Source organism: Haliaeetus albicilla, chromosome 31 (assembly GCF_947461875.1).
Source record: "Haliaeetus albicilla chromosome 31, bHalAlb1.1, whole genome shotgun sequence".
In the NCBI taxonomy this organism is placed as follows: Eukaryota; Metazoa; Chordata; class Aves; order Accipitriformes; family Accipitridae; genus Haliaeetus; species Haliaeetus albicilla.
In genome coordinates, this window is record NC_091513.1 from 1,490,896 (window position 1) to 1,492,456 (window position 1,561).

Below are 1,561 nucleotides of genomic sequence, written 5' to 3' on the forward strand. Positions count from 1 at the left end.
AGCCCCCCTGCCACGTTCCCATCTACCCACTGCAGTGGGGCTGGGTCGACTCCTCAAAAGAAAATGGGCAGAGGCCCTGCTCCAGCACACAGAGCCACAGACAATGAAGCTGAAGACCAGAGGCAGAATGAAATTTCCTCCTGAGGAAGGGAAAAGGGTGCGTGTGTGATAGGGGGAGGGTGTATGAGACATATCTTTGGTTTTACTCAGAGATGTTTCTGGTAACTTGTCACTGCCTTTTCCTCCTTGGACAGTCCCCTGTGTCCAGAGGATGCATATGCCCAACAGCAGTTCCATGACTGAGTTCCTCCTCCTGGAATTTGCAGACACCCGGGAGCTGCAGCTCTTGCACTTCTGGCTCTTCCTGGGCATCTACCTGGCTGCCCTCCTCGCCAACGGCCTCATCATCACAGCCGTGGCCTGCGACCACCGCCTCCACACACCCATGTACTTCTTCCTCCTCAACCTATCCCTCCTTGACCTGGGTGCCATCTCCACCACTGTCCCCAAAGCCATGGCCAATTCCCTGTGGAACACCAGGGCTATTTCCCACCCAGGATGTGCTGCCCAGGTCTTTCTGTTTACCTTTTTGATGTCAGCAGAATTGTATCTCCTCACTGTCATGGCCTATGACCGCTACGTTGCCATCTGCAAACCCCTGCACTACGGGACCCTCCTGGGCAGCAGAGCTTGTGTCCACATGGCAGCAGCTGCCTGGGGCAGTGGGTTTCTCCATGCTGTGCTACACACTTCCAATACATTTTCAATACCACTCTGCAAGGGCAATGCTGTGGACCAGTTCTTCTGTGAAATCCCCCACATCCTCAAGCTCGCCTGCTTGGACTCCTTCTTCAGGGAAGTTGGGGTACTTGTGGTTAGTGTCCTTGTGCACTTCTATTGTTTTGTTTTCATTGTGCTGTCCTATAGGCAGATCGTCAGGGCTGTGCTGAGGATCCCCTCTGAGCAGGGACAGCACAAAGCCTTTTCCACGTGCCTCCCTCACCTGGCTGTGGTCTCCTTGTTTGTAATCACTGGTGTTTTTGCCTACCTGAAGCCCCCTTCCATATCCTCCCCATCCCTGGACCTGCTGCTGGCAGTTCTGTACTCAGTGGTGCCTCCGGCAGTGAACCCCCTCATCTACAGCATGAGGAACCATGAGATCAAGAATGGTATTAGGAAACTGATTTCATGGACTCCTGTTTAGCACCAAGAAACATCCCATCTCTCCACAAATGACTGCCAGGGTATTCCACACCAGTCCTGATTTTCTTGTTGTTTTTGTTGTTCTCTTTATTGTTACTGTAATTGTTATTCTTCATTTATAATGTTCCTACAGTAATGTTTGGAGTCCTTTTACTTCTACAGAGGTATGAACCCCCTCTTTCTTACCTGGAGCCTCTCTAAAGGTGTCTAATGCTTGTTGAGAGCTGAACACACTACAACATCTGTGTAGTAAAATGAGATCTCTTCAGTGCTGCGCGTGAACACTGGGCTTGTCTTCCAATGCCGGAGTCAGGAGTTGCTCAGGGTTCTGCATGGCTGCAGGAGCAAAAGCCTCTCG

The 1,561-nt window shown here is 51.4% G+C and overlaps 1 protein-coding gene across 1 annotated transcript; it reads left to right on the forward strand.

Moving 5' to 3' along the window:
• Positions 1–295: 295 nt before the first annotated feature.
• Positions 296–1,204, forward strand: LOC138683128 (olfactory receptor 14J1-like). Its single transcript, XM_069774653.1, has one exon. It carries the CDS (start codon positions 296–298, stop codon positions 1,202–1,204), a length of 909 nt encoding a protein of 302 aa, XP_069630754.1.
• The last annotated feature ends 357 nt before the right edge of the window (positions 1,205–1,561 follow it).

Coding starts and splice junctions, on each gene's coding strand:
- LOC138683128 (XM_069774653.1), top strand. CDS start 296: ATGACTGAGTTCCTCCTCCTGGAATTTGCAGACACCCGGGAGCTGCAG.